Here is a 21,260-nt window from a genome sequence, read left to right as displayed (position 1 = left end):
AATTGAGTAGAAGGAAAACAAAATCAGGACAAATGTGCATCTGTGATTGTGTTTTGTAACAATGTATTCCAGCATAATAGGTTGTGTTACTCGATTTTGTTAACCGTTGATATTCAGATTTCTATTTAGGCTTCGGACGTAGATGACTCGTCACTGGTCTTCATGGAAATTACTTGAGCAACTAATTCACATCGTATCTCTATTGATTAATTGGTTTCAGAAATGTTGTCAATTAGCATTCTAGAGTGGAGAGAGGGGACAGACAACCTTACCTAGTTTTATCACTCTCTAAATACAGCAGCGTTCCAGAAAACCTTTAATCCTAATTTCAAAGAGTCGTTCCAGGGTAGTGGGTCTTGTTATTTTGTGGAACCAATGATCCACATTCAATAAACCCTTGTTTCACAGTCCACAGTCAAGTCTGGTACTAATCACTCAAGCGTTGTTGACAGGCACACTTACCTTTCATTCAGCGCTGCCAATAGAGATATTAGGTTACAGAGGACATTGTTTACATTTTCCGTCTCCCTGACAGTTTCAGTTTGAGCTGGTTTCTATAAAAACAACACAGGGGACACGCATACAACTAAAAAGGGATTTGCTGTGATGTTAAATAAACCTTGACTGACAAATTTCCTGACATGGTTGCCTTTGATTTAGGAAAGGTCACGCAGGAGGAAGGGAGGGGCTCAATGGCGTTCAGAGGGAGACGTAAGGTGCAAACGTTTTCTTATACACATGCAATAGTTAACGTACCTAATGTTATCAATATACTGTAAATCCCATTCAAACATTAATTTTATTCAGTGCCTACAGTGCATTCACTAAGTATTCATACCCCTTGACTTATTCCACATTTTGTTGTGTTACAGCCTGAATTCATACAGAAGTATCTCATTTACATAAACTACGTTCAAAGTTTGGGGTCACTTAGAAATGTCCTTGTTTTTGAAAGACAAGCACATTTTTTGTCCATTAAAATAACATCAAATTGATCAGAAATACAGTGTCAACATTGTTAATGTTGTAAATTACTATTGTAGCTGGAAACGGCAGATGTTTTATGGAATAACTTTTGAACGGTCGTGTAAGTATTCACACCCCTGAGTCAATACTTTGTAAAAGCACTTTTGTCGGCGATTACATCATTGAGTCGTCTTGGGTATTGTCACGCCCTGACCTTAGAGATCCTTTTAATTCTCTATTTGGTTAGGGCAGGGTGTGACTAGGGTGGGCAATCTGTTTTCTATTTCTTTGTTGGCCGGGTATGGTTCCCAATCAGAGGCAGCTGTCTATGGTTGTCTCTGATTGGGGATCATACTTAGGCAGCCTTTTCCACCTGTAGTTTGTGGGATCTTGTTTTTGGTACTGTGCTGTTTAGCCCTACTAGACGTTACGTTTAGGGGATTTTTTCAGTTTTTTTCGGTGTTCATTTAATAGATGAAAATGTACGCCTACGACGCTGCACCTTCCATTGACGATTGTAACAGGTATGCCTGTATCAGCTTTGCCCACGGGATTTGGGGATTTTTTCCCATTCTTCCTTGAAGATTGCTGTTCATTGCCCTCCTCCCTATCTAATTTAACAGAGATTGAAAATCTGCAAGTCTTTCCACAGATTGTCATTGGGATTCAAGTCTGGGCTTTGGCTGGGCCACTCAAGTACTTTCACATTCTTGTTCTGAAGCTATATGAGCATTGCTTTGAATCTTTGCCCCAGTCTAAGGTTGTTAGCACTCTGAAGCAGGTTCTCATCAAGGATTTGCCTGTATTTGGCTCCATTCATTGTTCCCTCTATCCTTACCAGTCTCCCAGTCCCGGCAGCTGAAAGCATCACAATAGCATTATGCTGCCACCACCATGCTTTACGGTAGGGATGGTGTTAAACAGGTGATGAGCTGTGCCTGGTTTTCTCCAAACATAGAGCTATGCATTCAGGCCAAAGAGTTACATGTTTGATGTCATATAATCTTTTGTCTTATGATCCCAGTCTTTCATGTGCCTTTTTGCAAACTCCAGGCATATTGTCATGTGCTTTTTTCTCAGTAGTGGCTTCTGTCTGGCCACCCTCCCATAAAGCCCAGATTGGTGAAGCGCTGTAGAGACTGTTGTCCTTCTGGTAGGTTCTCCCATCTCAGCTAAGGAAGCCTGTAGTTCTGTCAGAGTGGTCATTGGGTTCTTGGTCCCCTCCCTGGCCTATCCATCTTGCCCAGTTGCTCAGTTTGGTCAGACGGCCAGCTCTAGTCTGGGTAGTTCCATATCTTTTCAATTTCCCAATGATGGAGACCACTGTTTCTTGGAACCTTTCAACACCCAGATATATGCCTCATCACATCACAATATGTGCCTCATCACATCACAATATATGCCTCATCACATCACAATATATGCCTCATCACATCACAATATGTGCCTCATCACAATTCATAGCTCTCTAAAAGATCTATGAACAGTTCCTTAGACTTCATGGTCAAATTTCTGCTCTGACATGGACTGTCAACTGTGGGACCTTATATAGACATTTGTGTTTCTTTGGCCACAATTAAATTGGCCACAGGTGGACTCCAATCAAGTTGTAGCGACATCTCAAGGATGATCAAAGGAAATTGGAGTGTCATAGCAAAGGGGTGTGAATACTTACGGAAATGTATTTTATTTTCAATAAATGTGCAAACATTTCTATAACCATGTTTTCACTTTGTCATTATGGGTATTATGTTAAGATGGGTGAAAAAAAAGTTATACATTTTGAATTCAGACTGTAACAAAATGTGGAATAAGCCAAGGGATATGAATACTTTTGAAGGCACTGTATCTTTTCCAATCATTTGTGTTTGAGACATAGAGTATAGCTGGATCTACACAACCTATGATGTGGGTTTTTGACTACATGTTGTAACAGTACACACAGTGCAATAAGCATCATTAGCTGTCAATATTCAGCTCTTCTTTCCTGATATGGTTTGGAGGACTGTGAAGCAGGCTGACAGCCCCACGGTGGCAGATGGCTAATCTATAATGCAGTGCAACCTGCTTATTACATAGTTCCATGTGTAAGGCCACACTCCAACACATTATTTATAGAAATACAGTAAAAGTTCTGGAGAATGATTAAAGCCACTGTAGCCGAGTGTCTCTGTGCTGCTATGCCAACCGACAGGTTGGTAATATGACTTTTCTCCGCTGGATTTGAGAAGAATGTTTTTCATCCCCCCTCAGACAAGCAGAATAGTAGATGAGCATCTGAACTACAGAAGATTCTTCTCTTCTTGAGGATGATTGTTCGCTGCATGGGCTCTCTCTTTCTGTCTCTCTGGAGTTTCCCCCCCCACTCTGTAATTTGTTTTATCCCCGGCTACTGCTGCTAATTAGAGAACCAAGGATTTGAGGATTTGTATTCTCTTATTTATTTACTAGTTAATGTGCTGTGAGGCGTAGGGTAGAGCACAATTAACAAGATAATTGTGTGTGTGTGTGTGTGTGTGTGTGTGTGTGTGTGTGTGTGTGTGTGTGTGTGAATGTTTTCCGTTAACATATTTCAGCTTCCATTGGATTCCTATGGGGGTACACCGACTACAAGATAGACGGGGATGTACACAATGTGGTGGAAGGAGGTAGAGCTGACAAGAGTGTGAGTGTGTGTGTGTGTGTGTGTGTGTGTGTGTGTGTGTGTGTGTGTGTGTGTGTGTGTGTGTGTGTGTGTGTGTGTGTGTGTGACCCATATGTATTGGGTACGTTCTTAACATAGAACATGAAACTCCTGTAATGAAGCAGCCAATAAAATGTAATTTTCAATAATTTTCCAAAATGTAGGAAAACACCATTCTAAACAGTGCACCTGATGAGAGCGGTTCCATATGTGACAGAGATGAAAATACAGCAAATAAGGGCGTTATTGTCACCATAAACGGTGGGCATTTTTTCAGGCGGAGTTATAATGCTTGTTCAAGCATACACAGTTTAAAGACAAATGAATACTGCCTCCAGCTCACATTGTAAAATGGTGGGTGACGCGCTGATAGCCTGTTGTCTGCAATTGAATGGTGAACAGGAGGCGCGCTTCAATTGCCAATTGATGAATAAAAATAGTAGCTCTTTTTACTCCTGCACCAAAACTGTTTTAACACAAGATTGAATTTAGAAATGTTGCGCAATGAATGGGCTTATAAAAGTGCAGCAGCAACCAGCTGAGGAGCTGCAGGAGCGTGTGATAGTTGTGTTTGATAAATAAGATTCATGATGACTAAGGAAAATACACACAGGCCAATTTAATTCCACAAAATAATGCAAATTAACCTTTTTTTGTTGTCATTTTGGCCAGCAACAGTTTTATTTTTCGGCTTTTCATTTTTAGCTTGCGCATGTGTAAGAGAGAAGCAAATAGGGGAGGAGGATACAGACAGACAGAGCGAGAGAGAGAGTGTGTGTGTGTGTGTAAAAGAGAGAGTGTGCGTAAAAGAGCGAGTGTGTGTGTGTAAAGGAGAGAGAGACTTGTGAAGATGTCTCTGCTTCTGCTTATGTGTGTACCTATTCATCTGTTTGCTATCTCTGCCAACTGTGTGTCTTGGGACCTGATCAAATGAAAGGTGTTCTCTGTTGGAAAATGAAAGAAGAGGGAGGTAAAAACGGAGAGGTGGCAATGACTTGTACGACAGTGTTGTTGTTATCATCTGCTCCCATCCTCTGGGACTGGAACTAGTGCAGTCTTGTATGGAGGTAGGGCCAGCACAAAGGCTGTCAATCCTCACTCTTCCCCACCGTGGGACTCCTCCTCTTGGGCTTCAGACAACACAGTGACCCCATTCATCAAAAGAGATCCACCCACCCAAAATGGCTGAACGTGGGGTCAAATTACCAGTACTGAAACCTCTGGACACGATGACACAACCTTTACTATAAAGTGTAAATGCCCCCTTTTGGTTCTTCTGACCCCAGAATCAGCTATAGGATCAGCCTGAGTATGATCTCATCTCTGGGGATCTGGCTGTCTGTGGCACGGTCATGTCATACATCATAACTACCATCAGGGGGCTCTCCAACAATAGCTAGCCACTCTCTGTTCTCTCCCCCTCTGCTTTCTACACGATCTCTCCATATCAACCAGGCAGTCAGATTGGATGTATTGACACCCGGATGCTGAGTATAATGCATGAAGGAAATCGATCACAGACTGGCTCAGCACTGCTGTTCCTAATGAATGGCAACAGAGACAAAGGTAGCTAGTAATTGAAAGGGGGTCTTAGATCCAATAAGGGGAGGTCTAAGACCCTTCACAGACTTTAGCTCCTGAGGGGAAAGACCTCTCCGTCATTTGTCCAATCACACGACCCGTATGTAGAGGAACTTGCTGCCGACGAAATATGCACCCACGCCGTATGGCCTTGGAAAAACAACTCACTCTGAGCTGTACTTGTTCACTTTCATCAGCCGCCACACTGGGCAAAAGGCAATTTCACAAATGGGCCCTCTTTGACTCTAAATCTTGAAAAATTTACCACAACACTGCCATGATATATGTCATGCTCCCCGGTGCACAGCCTCCGCATGCTAACTGAACTCGGGAAGTCCTGATGAAAAGCTGGCTAAAGCATAGAGTAAAACTAGATTAACTACTACCACTGTAGATGGACATGTAGGCCTACATACTGCATAGTTGCAGTATAGTGCACTGTATTGTCATGGTACGTCATGTATTTAATTTAGCTATTAAATGGCACGGTACACCCATCAGGTATATCTCAAGGTGAACCACAACATGCTGACTTGGCTATATTGGCTATTCATTATGTTGCATTTTTATTTTACAATAAATCTGACAGTTGTATGTCATAAGCATATGTTATATGCCTTTATGCGTATGATCTTACTTGCATATTCCGTCCTCTGGGTCTTCCAGGCCGAATCTCTGGTCAAAGGACAAGTGGATTCTCCTGTTGTCACTGGAGGCCATTAGTCTCCAGACCAACACGGTACTCCTGGGGTAGGTAAATGGGAAGTCTGGACTATGGATCATTCCCTCTCCTACGACTGTGATTATCTTCTCATGCTGGGAATCTTGGACACCTTGGAAAAATTGTTGGGAAATGAGAATGTTACTTTTATGTTATATTTACATTGGTAGAAGAGCTGTTTCAGAGAAGATGAGTGTATAAAGATGAACAGTAATGGTCAACTTCATCCCTGCTGGGGTTGTAATTGCGGTTTTATTTAAGATTTTGGCCATTTCAGGACACATGGTAGAAACCTACTGATACAGAAGGCTAAGATAAAAAATATATACATACAATAACTGTTTTTGGATGGCCATTTATTGGAATAGTAAAATACCATACTTAAAATAATAAACCTTGTATTCACGTGTAAATGGTAAGTGCAATGGGGTGGAAGCATCAAAACCTCTAATATAATACAACATTACAACAGAAAAACCTCCAATATAATACAATATTACCACAGAAAAACCTCCAATATAATACAATATTACCACAGAAAAACCTCCAATATAATACAATATTACCACAGAAAAACCTCCAATATAATACATTACCACAGAAAAACCTCCAATATAATACATTACCACAGAAAAATCTCCAATATAATACAATAAAAGACCTCCAATATTGTAACGGCTGTCATATTCGTTCTCCTCCTCAGACTAGGAGGAGCATGGATCGGACCAACACGCAGCGAGGTATGTAGACATAATGATTTATTAAATGAAGACGAAACACGAAGAACACTTGAATAAACTACAAAACAACAAACGACGTTAAACAGACCTGAACTTGTGGACATAAAAAAACAATGAACGCACGAACAGGAAAGAACGAGACGAGACAGTACCGTGTGGTGTAACAAACACAGACACAGCAACAATCACCCACCAACAAACAGTGTGAACAACCTACCTTAATATGGTTCTCAATCAGAGGAAACGTCAAACACCTGCCCCTAATTGAGAACCATATCAGGCAACACATTGAACTCAACATAGAAACACATAACATAGACTACCCACCCAGCTCACGTCCTGACCAACTAAACAAAGTTAAACAAAGGAAAATAAGGTCAGGAACGTAACAAATATAATACATTACCACAGAAAACCTCCAATATAATACATTACCACAGAAAAGCCTTCAATATAATACATTACCACAGAAAAAACTCCAATATAATACAACATTACCACAGAAAAATCTCCAATATAATACAATATTACCACAGAAAAAAAGACATGAGAAAACGAAGAAAATTAATATCTCTGAGGAAAAAGGAAGAATGGACGGACTGTTCTGCCAGGCTAAATATGCGAACACCGAAAAGATAAATAATAATTTATTACACAGAGGCTACCAGCTAAATAACTTTTTTATGAAATATTGATCGTCAGAACCGGATAATATTTAAAAAGTAATACATGGGAGTAATAAAAGTATAACTTAATGAATGATTATGAAACCTCTTTAATGAAATGCGGAGACCACGGTTTTATATTCTGCTAACGCAGCCGACTGTTTCAGAGAGTTGCTGTGGATATTGAAATGATCCTTGAAGGAATCAACACACACTAACTTTTTACTCACAACAAGTTGGTTCGGGCCAGTAGGGGCCCAAGTAGGTAACAAGGGAAGAAACATTGAACATGTAAGGCCTGTTTGCAATGTACAGTAATGCTCACTATAGTCTCAATCTGACAAGGAAAATCACAGTAAATTGTATTATTTTATTGTTACGCTCGTCGTTTGAATGAGGAGACCCTGCTATAACCTCCTCCCATGTCCATGATGTCCTCCACTCCCTTTTCTCCCGGGCCCAGGATCCCTGCTCCTCCTGGCCACGCTGCTTGGTCCTTTGGTGGTGGGATCTTCTGTTAAGCTCGTCATTTGAATGAGGAGACCAAGGTGCAGCGTGGTAGGCGAACATCTTACTTTATTTAAAATGAACACCGGAAAAACAACAAAATGCAAAACGAACGTAAAGTTCTGCAGGTAACACAGCAACTATACAAAATCAAGATCCCACAAACTAAGGTTGGAAAAGGCTGCCTAAGTATGATCCCCAATCAGAGACAACCATAGACAGCTGCCTCTGATTGGGAACCATACCAGGCCAACATAGAAATACAACATAGTAGAACAACTGCTACAACATTGATTACAAACACTGAAGCAGGGTGACTTATGATAAGGGCCTTCATACTGTATTTGAGTGGGCCAATGTTTGTTCTAGTTTGCCATGCGGTATAGTAAAGCATTCATCCACTGCCCCTGCCTAAACAGAGAATATCAACGTATATCTATTAGACTATTTATTTAGTCAAGTAAACTTTTGCCTGAACACTCTCCCGTTTGACAAAAGATTAAGTGTTGTTACAAGCAGCACCTGTGTCCTTCCCTGTAGGGGCAGAGTATTTGAGTGAATTTTTACAACCAGAGCAGAAAACAACAACCTCAAAGCACCTTTCTAACACAGACACTATAATTTCCGCAAATCTCTTGCCGCTGTCAGCTGTGACGCCGCATCTCATCTCCATGAACTCCTGGAAGGAAGTTTGTTGGACATGGGGGCCATTAAAATGGAAGGCGGCGCTGTGGGTTTTTAACAAGCTCCCTACGCCGGTTGCCCCCGGGACCTGCGGCCAAGGGGTCTTAAATCATACCCCTCCCGCCGCCCCTCTACGCTCCCCCTCTCCATCAGGGCCTGTCACCTCCAGGAGAATACACTGCCAATAAACCGTCTCTCTGTCTGCTGCCCCACCGGTTCATAATATACTGACTGCGTCCCACCTGAGCCCCCATCAAGACAACAATAGCAAGCTGAACCAATCTCCTAGGAAACAGTGTTATGATGTCACAAACAGATTTATAAACAGACAGCTTTAGGAATTAAGAGGAAGGGAAGCTTTTCCTGATGAACAATTGGATTTCAATTGTGCAGGATAGAATTTCAATTTTCTAATCAAGAGTCAGGTAAAGCCAGAGGGAGACAGCACCATGATGTGAACATATCCAAGAGTCACAAATCATACATCTTGCTATCCTAGTTTCTGATGGTGTCAGTGAGACCCCACAGATACCTCTTACAGGGGAAATACTAGGGCGTTAATAGTCTTGCTGAAGGAACGTGCCATTGGATGTTTCTTAGTGGATTAAATGGATGTGTAACCATTTTGTGGCACTGGATGTGGAGGCATTTGGACTTTAGGGCACATTGAGTTGAATTACTCTTTATTTTGCCGTATGTTTTTAAGAGAGGAGAGTGCCTCATATCTGGCAAGCGTGATTCATGTCCTGCTCATTTGCTTTTGATAGAAACAAAAACACAGGCCATGCTAAGTTTGCCACGAGTGCCGACTGCGCTGGCTCTGGACAATCTCAAAGAATGATTCAATGTCAACCCCAAAATCGTGTTCGGAGAGTCCAAAGACAACATTGCTGACCGAGGGAGTGGTCGACAGAGAGACACTGTGTGTAAGAGTCTGATCCAAGATCCAACTCGCTTTGATCCACTTTAACACAGTCCACAGTCCGTTCCTCTGGCACAAAATACTGCACTGTCGATCACAAATATGAGATCTATAATGGTGATGACACCGCTTGGTGAGATAACACTTCCATCAGGCTCTGTCCAAAAGACTTTGATGTTTTTATTAAGGTTTGGTGGCAGGCCAGCTAGGAGAGAGCGACACAAATAATAACACGGTAGCACGTCAAAACATTTCTCAATCAAACTGCTTCGAAAAATCTTTGCTTCCAACACCAACCACAGTGAGCAAAAAGAAAAGCCACCTTGTTTGGGAAAACGAGCTGTTGCGGCAAGATGATTCTTGCACTCCCCCGGAGATAGAAAAATTGCATTTTGTGCAACATCAGCCCACAGAAAATGGTCTATTACCCTTCAGGCAGTATTTCATGGCTGTACACCTCATATACACCTCTTCCAGAAGACAAAACACTATGTTCTCAGTCAGAGATAAACAGATCATACTTGTTGCTTCAGCCAACTTTTCTTTGATGTCTTTGATGTCCATAAAAAAAGTTTGATAGCTCTTTTCATCTGGCGGTGCAAGTAACGGCAGCACCGGGCCCAATTGATTGACTGCTCGCTTGCTATTCATTGGCTGGCAGGGCCTCTAACGGCTAGAAGCAACAAGTGGATAGGCCCTTTAATGCTATTAAGCCTAGGCCTTCCATCACAATGGCATGTCTTTAATTACCTTCTTATTATATTACAGTGTGGGGAACACAGAGGCTCATAAAGTACATAATGATTAATGGGAAAATATGTGTCCTTTAACACACAACCTCAGATATACAGTAGATGTGGACATGTGGCACAGTAAGCATAGTAGGATACACATGGTTTTAATGTAGGTTGAGCGAACAACCGACCCCATGAAAAACATACTTGGTACAATTATAAATAGACATGTGCATTTGGGAACCATTCCCAAACATAATTCCTCTGGGAAAAAATCTGTTAAACGCTGAATGGAATGCCTGTTTAATAAGACTGTAATTAAGGGTAGAAATGTCAAAGGAAAATCTGGCCTCACTGTCGTTGAGAAAGGGGGGGAAATTGATATAGAAAATAGAGGTTAGGCCTTGATGAAAAGGTTTTTAGACACGTGGGGAGAAAAAGTGATATGCTACTCTATCCACAAAACAAAAAAGGATATTATGTTTCATGTTGAACTTTTAAAAACCACAGTCTGATATACCATACAAATCAAGTTCTATTTGCATGTGAAAATGTCATGGGATGCATTTGGCGATAACCCACTGATGGTACAGTTACAGTGTGTCTTTACTATAATACATGGGGAAGAGGATATATGTATGCATCTCTCTTCTGTCATGGGTCTTTCTGTTAAAATATGAACTAGAACAATTTTGTTGATCCTCTGTAGTTTATTGCCAGATTCCACTTGCACAAACCCTTTCTTTGATTACAGTACAGTATGAGATTACAAACCATCTTTCTTTTACATACCTACATTCAACCTCCATTTTCATTACTTTCTCAGGAATAATACAGCTTTCATACGTCGCCCTTTCAACTTTTCCATTAACTGACCCTTTTTTAGCCACATGGTCCAGCGTTTTCCCTATATGCATTTAGCAACGTGCCACCGGAGCTAAATGGTCAAATGTTTTCAGTGTAAACTTAAAAACGACTAAAATATCTAAAATATATATTTTTGATAAAATCATCTTTGAGAATAATCACCAAAATAAGAACTAGACCGAGGAAGTATCTGAAATTCAAAAAATGGCACGGCATATGGTCGCCATTGATTTTGTTATAACGATTGAGTCACTCAGATAGCATAAGAACAAGACTTAAGTCATGGCAAAATGTGTATAATTGCAGGAAATGTTCTTTGAAACTGTAAAATGTTCTCTCTGTCCCAACGTACTTTAAAACGGCAACATTGTCTCTGTGGCCAAGAGGAGGGTCTTTAAAACCGTGCCACACCCCTTCCCCCAATGCTAACTTTGCCACCACTGCTGGGGGAAACACTGTGGTCCTCTAGGTCTGTCTTTTTCTGGGTGAAATCCAGAGTTCCAGATGACCTCACTCTTCAGGTTAACCAATGTCACATAATGATCTGAGGGTTGTCCCCGGAGTGAATTACCTCAAACCTGACTTTTCCTTGACCCACTTTTATTTTTTCTCCTGCGAGGAAAGTGTAACCACGATTAAGGGAGGATGTGAGTTTGAATAAATAGGCCTATACAGTGCTACCATTGTGCTTTGTTCACACGTTACTGGGTAAACCATTCTGATCTATGCTACCGCTGTTAAACATTAACCTTACTATGCCCAAAACAGATGACAGTGAGTGAGTACTCACATGAACACGCACATTGAGAGACATAGAGGGACGCCCACATCCACAATTACCCACAGTCATATTCCACAACACTCATGCATGAATGCTCAATCACACTCAGGAGCATGCACATACATATGCAAACGCACAAACACACAAAAATACACACACACACACAATATGAAAAGGCAGCCTGTGGGCTTGCTGTATGTGTCCTATCACAGTGGAATAACAAAACTTCCTCTGGCTTTGCTGTAACATTACAAAATTATCATGTTTTCATTATTATATCATACATGTGTCACATTACAGAAACCCTGTAGCAATGAGCTTATCTAACAGACATGTGGTGTAGTATACGTCAGCCATAACTTTTGTTCCCCTAATAGACAAGCACTATTCATGTCAGACCACAAAACACCTCAACTCCCACAAAACGGTTAGCATTCTACTCCAAGTTTAATGGAAGGTTCTCAGAGGTTACAGTAATAATTCTCCATTCCAATTGGCACTGGTTAGAGGTAAACTGTATCTATTTGCTATGGATTGCATTGACATGAGGGTCACGCCTGTTAAGCGGACAAAATATCATTTTCACATGGAACAGCAAAAATTGGACAATTCAACACCGTGCCACCTGCGCCCTCGACTGTCTCGCTTCGGTCTCCGACGTCAACCCTAAGTGGCCTTGGCAGTTATTTCCCTTCCTATAAAACAACACGAGAACTATCAGGTCACTGAATCAAAATAGTTTTTATTTTACCCGTGTTACCCGCTAATCAAAAGTCGCTATGAGTCCCTAAACAACAGTGTCCAAGCCGCTTTGCTCAGGTGATGAAACAATACCCAACAATGAATTCCTGTTTATTCTTCCTGCTTTCAGGCCAAAGCAATGGCTTGCACATCTGTTGCTTATTACAGCTTAGGGGTGGTTAGTACAGGTGCAGTAAATTCCAGGCCTTGCTTTGGGGTATTTATTGCCTTTGGGTTTAAAGTTGGTCAGACAAAAAGTTGCTGAAATACGGCATGGGATTTTTTCATGCCATTAAAAAATAATTTGGCTGCATGAGACCACTGCCTTCTGTAACGATTCAATCTGCCGGGCATATGCTCCTGTATGAGACGAAACATGAAGCGTGACGGCTTTGACACCTGAAATCCCTGGAGAGGTCACTGATGCTACTGTGACGGCTGGTGAGGAAGGGATGACAGAGGACTGCAAGCTGGCTGAGTCATGGCACTGTTTTGTGTGTGTTATACTGTAGATGTGTGTTTGTAGTTTGTAGGTGAGTGTATTTGTGTTGGTTTTAGTCTACAAAAGGCATCCTTATGTGAATTGAGTCAGTCATATACTGACTATGTCTTATAACATAAACCACTATGGCTAGTGTCGAAGACAAAATCAATGGTAAAAATCACTGAGATTTGATTGACAGAATGACTCAAACCTTTGACTCCCTACCAGGTGAGGGGGAAATCTCACCCATCTACCACAGAGGATATGTACCTCCCCTCGGGTCCTCTGTCCATCACAACATGGGACCAGGAGTGGCCCTCTGTTAGCACGTCCTGCTGAAGCATGGCAAAACATCCGCGGACGCTATCGGATGGCCCAACCAGATACCGCCCAACCTGACAGCGGACATGTGTAACTGGGTGGAGATGGCTGCTGGCATATTCATGTTTCTGTTTCCAGAGTTCTTGAGACACTTTAACTCTTCCGAACTTATCGGATCACTTTCCATCTCTTTCTGTCCCTCTCTCTCTTTCAAGCACATGGGAAGAGTTCTAGTGCAGGGCGGTACAACTGTGAAGCTTGTGAAAATGCCATGCAGTATCACTATTACAACGTGATGAGTCTATCTTTGACTTCAGTCCAACTGTTGCCTTGAGGGTACACTGTAGAGCTGTTGGTAACATGGACAGATTGTAAACCTGGCTCTTTATTTTTTCACCTCTTTCTAGTGGACAGATATAGAATATTTGGCAAGTTTACAGGGACCATGTTCGTGCACTTGATGTACACAGTTTGAGGAAATATCAAAAACTTTTTATTTTAATGAGATGCCTGTAGATATGTATTAGGGATTCCTCAAATTGGCATCCAAAATCTATGATGGGGGGCATTTGGATTGAACAATCAGAATGAGTGAGGGAATCTGGGTTGAACCATTGGATTGCATGCAAACCCTCCAGGTATTCCAGGCAAAATCAAATCAAATTGTATTGGTCACATACACATGGTTAGCAGATGTTAACGCTTGTGACAGTATTGCATAGCACAGTATTGCTATGGCAGCCTAAGAGCTCTGAAATATTGATTGATTCACATTAAATTCACATGAATACAGGCAAGCATTTTTTTTGGTTATGGCTCAGAAACACATACCCCTGGGTAAGACATATGAAACACGCAGGCTCAAACAGGGCTTTAGACGTGGGGGCCACTGCAGGATTTGCATTACTTTGAGTAATAAAGGGGCATAATCTATAAATCTCTGTAACAAATCGCTCAGTTTAAAGGCATGGTCCTGAGAGAAACAAACGTAATTTGAACATTAACTGCAATTTGTTGAACGTTAGCCGAGGTGATGAGGTCTTCTTCTACACACACCCTACCAGTGTGTGTGTGAGAGCGTGTGAGCACGTGCATTTGTGTGAAAATGAGACACACCAAATCTAAATTGAACTCTTTCGACACTTTGGCTCTTGCCATTCCAGTGACCGATTCGTACAGATGTAGGATCTTTATTTGATCACCCTGTTGCAGAATAACTTGTAAAACTTGTAGTGTATTTGAGGTTTAAAAAGGCTTCTGCCGTTTGTATTTTCCACTTTGAAATGACAGATTTTCCAATATAACCCCTACAAAAATCATCCTTTAATTATAATCCATATAATAATTTGCTTTTGTTGCAGCAGGGTTATTTTGCTGTTGTAGCATACTGGCTCAAATTAAGATCCTACATCTGTATGCCACACAAGGGCTCTGCTCCGGTTACAAATGGTCCCTGTCCCTCAACAATTTGGGCAAGCCTCTAATTAGTGCAGACTCTCATGTCTGGCCTCTTCAAAAAGAAGATCAGGTGTCGCTCCAACCGCCTCACTAATACTTTCACTACAGGATTTATATTTGTGTGCAGGCAACAGCTTGACCCCTTGGATTCTGACCCTTGACCCCTGGGTCTGCACTTAGACATGACATCACCTGTGTGCCAACCATCACAGAGAAGCACATGCTGCTATCTGATCAATCCCACAGAATGGCTTATTTTGTATTTAAGACTCATCTAGTGAATAACAATTATGCTCATCTTTCTGACAGCGTTAAGTTGTTAGATACGAATGAAAAGTTGAACGTTTTCATAGTCTTTCTAAGATACTTCTGCTGGGAGTGAAAGCGACAGCCTGCGAACTGTAACCAGTCCTCACAATTAAACATATATTTTGTGGGACACTATCAAAGCTGAGATCTGTAGCTTGTTGGCTAAATCAAAGGCAGTCTAGTTATCTAGAAAAGTAAAACAACCACTGCCATTGTTGGAGGGCCAGATTTGCCTTAATTTCTGCATTAGCCGTCAAAATTAGTAGATATCAAAGATAATTCTTGTTTCACAGTAGACGTAATAGGTTAGGAGGAGAATGGGAGGTTCGAGACGTGTCTTACAAACACTGGGAGACAAGCCTAACCCTCTGTCTGGCTCAACACCAGCTCGTTGACAGACAGGCCAAATCTTTTTTAAAGTTCTCTCCACAGCTGTGAGGTCTTATGGCGGAGGCTGCTCCGGGCCCCTTTGTAGTCACATCTGTTGAAATGGACAGCTGGATGTTTGGAGTAAATTACAGTTTTATCTGGGCAGGCCATATTGGTACACAGCTTGACTCAAGATCCACATACTGCTATTTAAGGCTGATTAGAGATCCAGGTTGTTTGATAGAGTTGGAGACTGAAGACAGAATGGCGATCATAGTCCCACTTTGCACATAGCAGCTCTTTAGACCCAAAAACAGAACACTACATTCGCAATGACCACCTTGAAATAGTTCCACAGTGGAGGTCTTGATAAAGTGTGAAGTTAACGTATAAGAGGTGGGGCGAACTTTTGAGATTCTTTTAACACAGAAAGTGCCCAACTCTGGGCTGGTAACTAATTGGTTGGCTATATCTCCGGTTGCAGCTTGGACAATACCCACATTCACACTCCACAGAGAGCCTCAGCTTCACACATGTTCCTCCCACAGTCCATTACTTGTAATCTTAGTTTATAAATGAAAAGCTCTACTTGTAACTTCTCACGAAAGACCACACTGATTTAATTTGCCTAAGTCATGCCCTTGAAAACAGATTGCAGCCACCTAGAGCAGCCGGAGACTGAAAAATTGGGCGGTACATAAAAAAAGTAGGTACATAAAAAAAAAAAACTTATGAGCAACCCTTTAATAAAACAAGAACTTATGAGCAACCCTTTAATAAAACAAGAACTTATGAGCAACCCTTTAATAAAAACAAGAACTTATGAGCAACCCTTTAATAAGCTTGGAGATATGCAAGTGAATCTGGGCAAAGCTTTTCAGAAGGTCTAATGTGATATTCAGCAGCGGAAAATTTTGTAAATAATCCTAGCCAGGAAAAGGGTGACAAGCACCGAAGAACATTTTAATCTGGGCAATTAAAAACAAAATGTTATGGCTCTGCTTTTTTCTCCGAGATATATATCTGTTTCTTTTAGAGGGTTACCCTCTACTAATGGCTGCCCCACCAGGCTCCCATAACCCAGAGTCCAGCTGTCTGGGGAAGGGAAGGAGCAGTGGGGATCGAGTGGCCTGAGAGAGCCCAAGGTAATGAAAGTAGGTAGTCAGCCGATTACTTTCCATTGCCTGAGAGCCAAAACTCTATGCCTTACTAAATATGGACATGTGTGTTTGTGCAATTTTCCAATTACTTTCAACTTGGCATATCTTGGTTTTGTAAAGCCAAGTGTATTTGTACCTGGTTATTTAGAGTAGTTGACCTAAGTAGCAATTTGAGGGTTACAAAATGGAAAGTAATGTATTTAGTGCAAAAGTCTGCAAGGGGCACTGATTTATTTCCTGCAGGTGAGTAAGTAAGTTGGTTTCTGTATACTCAGCAGCTCAGAGCAGTAATCATGACCCTCTGATAAAATCATAGTGTGGTCAGTTGACAGATGTTTTAACTACAGAACATGACCCTTCATTAGTCCCTAGTGGTTAGAGTGTTGGGCCAGTAACCGAAAGGTTGCTGGATCGAATCCCTGAGCTGACAAGGTAAAAATCTGTCTTTCTGCCCCTGAGCAAGGCAGTTAACCCACTGTTCCCCGGGTGCCGAAGACATGGATGTCGATTATGGCAGCCCCCCGCACCTCTCTGATTCACAGGGGTTGGGTTAAATGCGGAAGACACATTTCAAGTGAATGCATTCAGTTGTACAACTGACTAGGTATCCCCCTTTCCCTACAGTACATTACCCTTCATTAGTCCCTACAGTATAGTACATTACCCTTCATTAGTCCCTACAGTATACTACATTACCCTTCATTAGTCCCTACAGTATAGTACATTACCCTTCATTAGTCCCTACAGTACAGTATATTGCACTTCATTAGTCAGTCAGTACAGTACATTACCCTTCATTAGTCCCTACAGTACAGTACATTACCCTTCATTAGTCCCCACAGTACAGTACATTACCCTTCATTAGTCCCTACAGCACATTACCCTTCATTAGTCCCTACAGTACAATACCCTCCATTAATCCCTACAGTACAGTACATTGCACTTCATTAGTCAGTCAGTACAGTACATTACCCTTCATTAGTCCCCACAGTACAGTACATTACCCTTCATTAGTCCCTACAGCACATTACCCTTCATTAGTCCCTACAGTACAGTACATTGCCCTTCATTAGTCAGTCAGTACAGTACATTACCCTTTATTAGTCCCCACAGTACAGTACATTACCCTTCATTAGTCCCTACAGTACAGTACATTGCCCTTCATTAGTCAGTCAGTACAGTACATTACCCTTTATTAGTCCCCACAGTACAGTACATTACCCTTCATTAGTCCCTACAGTACAGTACATTGCCCTTCATTAGTCAGTCAGTACAGTACATTACCCTTTATTAGTCCCCACAGTACAGTACATTACCCTTCATTAGTCCCTACAGTACAGTACATTGCCCTTCATTAGTCAGTCAGTACAGTACATTACCCTTTATTAGTCCCCACAGTACAGTACATTACCCTTCATTAGTCCCTACAGTACAGTACATTGCCCTTCATTAGTCAGTCAGTACAGTACATTACCCTTTATTAGTACCAACAGTACAGTGATTAGTGCTTTTTGAGGTCGGTTTAGTTCCGGTTCGATATATATATATTTTTTTTTTACATATCACAGTCTTTGATTTCAGTTTCAATTATTTGTTTTTACATGAAATGCATTATGCATTATGCGGGTTGAATACTGTAAAAACACAGAATAAAACAATTAAGAAAAGTCTCATGATGGTAGTGACTGCCTTTACTGCTTATCACTTATTAACCATAATTTATTCACATTACTCTACTTTAATAAAATATTTCAGTTGTGTATATTACATTAGTTTTATTTTATGACAGATTATTTAATTCCAAATCAACATCTCACCTCTATAGAGCTGCTGACTATGCGGTCTGAAAATCAACATTTTTGTAGTTTTTCAAAGTAAATAACGGATACTTTAATGACTGCTGAATACCAACCATCAAATCACTTAGATCATGTATTTTCAGGTAGAGATACCTCGCGAAGCAACTGCTCTCTATCCCTCTCAATCATTATTCTCTCCCTATCCGTGTCTGCTACACACCGGCTGGACAAGTAGCACAATTGATTATGGTCATTGTAGTTAATTAGCACGTTTTCTTCACTAAACAATGTAGAATATTGGCCGGTTGGGAACTACAACTCCCTACTACATCGCAGAGTTCATGCTTGATCTGATTTATCTTTAGAGAAATTGTGCATTCAGCTCACAGAAAAAAATAACTAAATGGCATTCAAATAATTTAACAGACATCGGTCAATTAGTTTTATTAAATCCAAAAAATAACAAAAATGTTGGTTAATCGCTCAGCACTAGGCACATTACCCTATCATTAGTCCCTACAGTACAGCACATTACCCTTCATTACACCTCAAAGCCCAATGCATATGGCCTTCAATTAATCCCATTGATATGGCCTTTCACCCACCAAAACATATACATTTACTGTGACTAATGTCTGAGGAGTATTTAGCTCAGGGTTCCCCAACTGGCGGCATGGTTTCATTTGGCCCCCAAAGTTTTCTGAGCCATATATGTATATACACTGCTCAAAAAAATAAAGGGAACACTTAAACAACACAATGTAACTCCAAGTCAATCACACTTCTGTGAAATCAAACTGTCCACTTAGGAAGCAACACTGATTGACAATAAATTTCACATGCTGTTGTGCAAATGGAATAGACAAAAGGTGGAAATTATAGGCAATTAGCAAGACACCCCCAATAAAGGAGTGGTTCTGCAGGTGGTGACCACAGACCACTTCTCAGTTCCTATGCTTCCTGGCTGATGTTTTGGTCACTTTTGAATGCTGGCGGTGCTTTCACTCTAGTGGTAGCATGAGACGGCGTCTACAAGCCACACAAGTGGCTCAGGTAGTGCAGCTCATCCAGGATGGCACATCAATGCGAGCTGTGGAAAGAAGGTTTGCTGTGTCTGTCAGCGTAGTGTCCAGAGCATGGAGGCGCTACCAGGAGACAGGCCAGTACATCAGGAGACGTGGAGGAGGCCGTAAGAGTGCAACAACCCAGCAGCAGGACCGCTATCTCCGCCGCTATCTCTACAGCACACAAGCTGCTTCCCACAATAAGTTGGGTGAAATTTGGCCCATTCCTCCTGACAGAGCTGGTGTAACTGACTCAGGTTTGTAGGCCTCCTTGCCCGCACACGCTTTTTCAGTTCTGCCCACACATTTCTTTAGGATTGAAGTCAGGGCGTTGTGATGGCCACTCCAATACCTTGACTTTGTTGTTCTTAAGCCATTTTGCCACAACTTTGGAAGTATGCTTGGGGTCATTGTCCATTTGGAAGACTCATTTCCGACCAAGCTTCAACTTCCTGACTGACTTGAGATGTTACTTCAATATCTCCACATAATTTTCCTCCCTCATGATGCCATCTATTTTGTGAAGTGCACCAGTCCCTCCTGCAGCAAAACACCCCCACAACATGATGCTGCCACCCCCGTGCTTCACGGTTGGGATTGTGTTCTTCGGCTTGCAAGCCTCCCATTTTTCCCTCCAAACATAATAATGGTCATTATGGCCAAAAAGTTATATTTTTGTTTAATCAGACTAGAGGACATTTCTCCAAAAAGTACGATATTTGTCCCCATGTGCAGTTGCAAACCGTAGTCTGGCTTTTTTATGGCGGTTTTGGAGCAGTTACTTCTTCCTTGCTGAGCGGCCTTTCAGGTTATGTCGATATAGGACTCGTTTTACTGTGGATACACATACTTTTGTACCTGTTTCCTCCAGCATCTTCACAAGGTCCTTTGCTGTTGTTCTGGGATTGATTTGAACTTTTCGCACCAAAGTACGTTCATCTCTAGGAGACAGAACGCGTCTCCTTCCTGAGCGGTATGACGGCTGTGTGGTCCCATGGTGTTTATACTTGAGTATTATTTTTTGTACAGATGAACGTGGTACCTTCAGGCATTTGGAAATTGCACCCAAGGATGACCCAAACTTGTGGAGGTCTACCATTTTGGCTGATTTCTTTTAATTTTCCCATGGTGTCAAGCAAAGAGACACTGAATTTGAAGGTATGCCTTGAAATACATCCACAGGTACACCTCCAATTGACTCAAATAGTGTCAAATAGCCTATCAGAAGCTTCTAAAGCAATGACATTCTATGGAATTTTCCAAGCTGTTAAAAGTCACAGTCAACGTGTTGGTAAACTTCTGACCCACTGGAATTGTGATGCAATGAGGTCCAAGTGAAATAATCTGTCTGTAAACAATTGTTGGAAAAATTACTTGTGTCATGCACAAAGTAGATGTCCTAACTGACTTGCCATAACTATAGTTTGTTAACAAGACATTTGTGGAGAGGTTGAAAAACGAGTTTTAATGACTCCAACCTAAGTGTATGTAAACTTCCGACTTCAACTGTATATATACACACACATACACACACACAGTACCAGTCAAAGGTTTGGACACGTCTCCCGGGTGGCGCAGTGGTCTATGGCACTGCATCGCACTTTTAGCAGTGCCACCAGAGACTCTGGGTTTAAGCACAGGCTCTGTCGCAGCCGGCCGCGACCGGGAGGTACATGGTGCGACGCACAATTGGGCTAGTGTCAT

At 41.5% G+C, this 21,260-nt stretch overlaps 1 protein-coding gene across 1 annotated transcript in view; it reads right to left on the bottom strand.

The window, feature by feature from the left end:
• LOC129858258 (platelet-derived growth factor C-like) overlaps positions 1-21,260 on the bottom strand; it is a 74,550-nt gene that overhangs the window by 36,271 nt on the left and 17,019 nt on the right. The window contains exon 2 of the mRNA XM_055927377.1: positions 5,868-6,063. Within this exon, the coding sequence (XP_055783352.1) occupies positions 5,868-6,063 (196 nt within the window). The remainder of the gene's footprint in view (positions 1-5,867; positions 6,064-21,260) is intronic.

This window comes from Salvelinus fontinalis, chromosome 6 (assembly GCF_029448725.1).
Source record: "Salvelinus fontinalis isolate EN_2023a chromosome 6, ASM2944872v1, whole genome shotgun sequence".
NCBI classification, from domain to species: domain Eukaryota; kingdom Metazoa; phylum Chordata; class Actinopteri; order Salmoniformes; family Salmonidae; genus Salvelinus; species Salvelinus fontinalis.
The sequence above is the reverse complement of the archived record's forward strand: the minus strand, read 5'-3'. Positions and strand labels throughout refer to the sequence as shown.